Raw genomic sequence first — 208 nt, 5'->3', positions numbered from 1 at the left:
ATTTGTATGCGATGCTGAGAGAGGTTTGGTTAAACAGGACGTTCTTTTAGCTAAGAAAATTGAAGAGGAAGGTAAAGGTGTTGTAATTATCATGAATAAATGGGACCGTGTACATACAGCTGAAACGTCTTATCCTGAGGTGAGGAGCAACATCTTCACTATTCTCCCCTCTCTGTCTTTATTACTTAGTCATTCCTCTTCTTCTCTT

General features: G+C 38.9%; 1 protein-coding gene across 1 annotated transcript in view; it reads left to right on the top strand.

Annotated features, from left to right (window-relative positions):
• Positions 1 to 50: 50 nt before the first annotated feature.
• CSUI_006750 (gtp-binding protein) overlaps positions 51 to 208 on the top strand; it is a gene marked incomplete at its 3' end in the record, with an annotated part of 2,823 nt that continues 2,665 nt past the window's right edge. Inside the window, exon 1 of the mRNA XM_068066903.1 lies at positions 51 to 139. Coding sequence (XP_067921115.1) covers positions 92 to 139 — 48 coding nt within the window. The 5' untranslated portion in view covers positions 51 to 91. The remainder of the gene's footprint in view (positions 140 to 208) is intronic.

The sequence above is a fragment of the Cystoisospora suis genome (assembly GCF_002600585.1).
Source record: "Cystoisospora suis strain Wien I chromosome Unknown contig_3450, whole genome shotgun sequence".
NCBI classification, from domain to species: domain Eukaryota; phylum Apicomplexa; class Conoidasida; order Eucoccidiorida; family Sarcocystidae; genus Cystoisospora; species Cystoisospora suis.
This window is presented reverse-complemented; position numbering and strand designations above follow the sequence as displayed.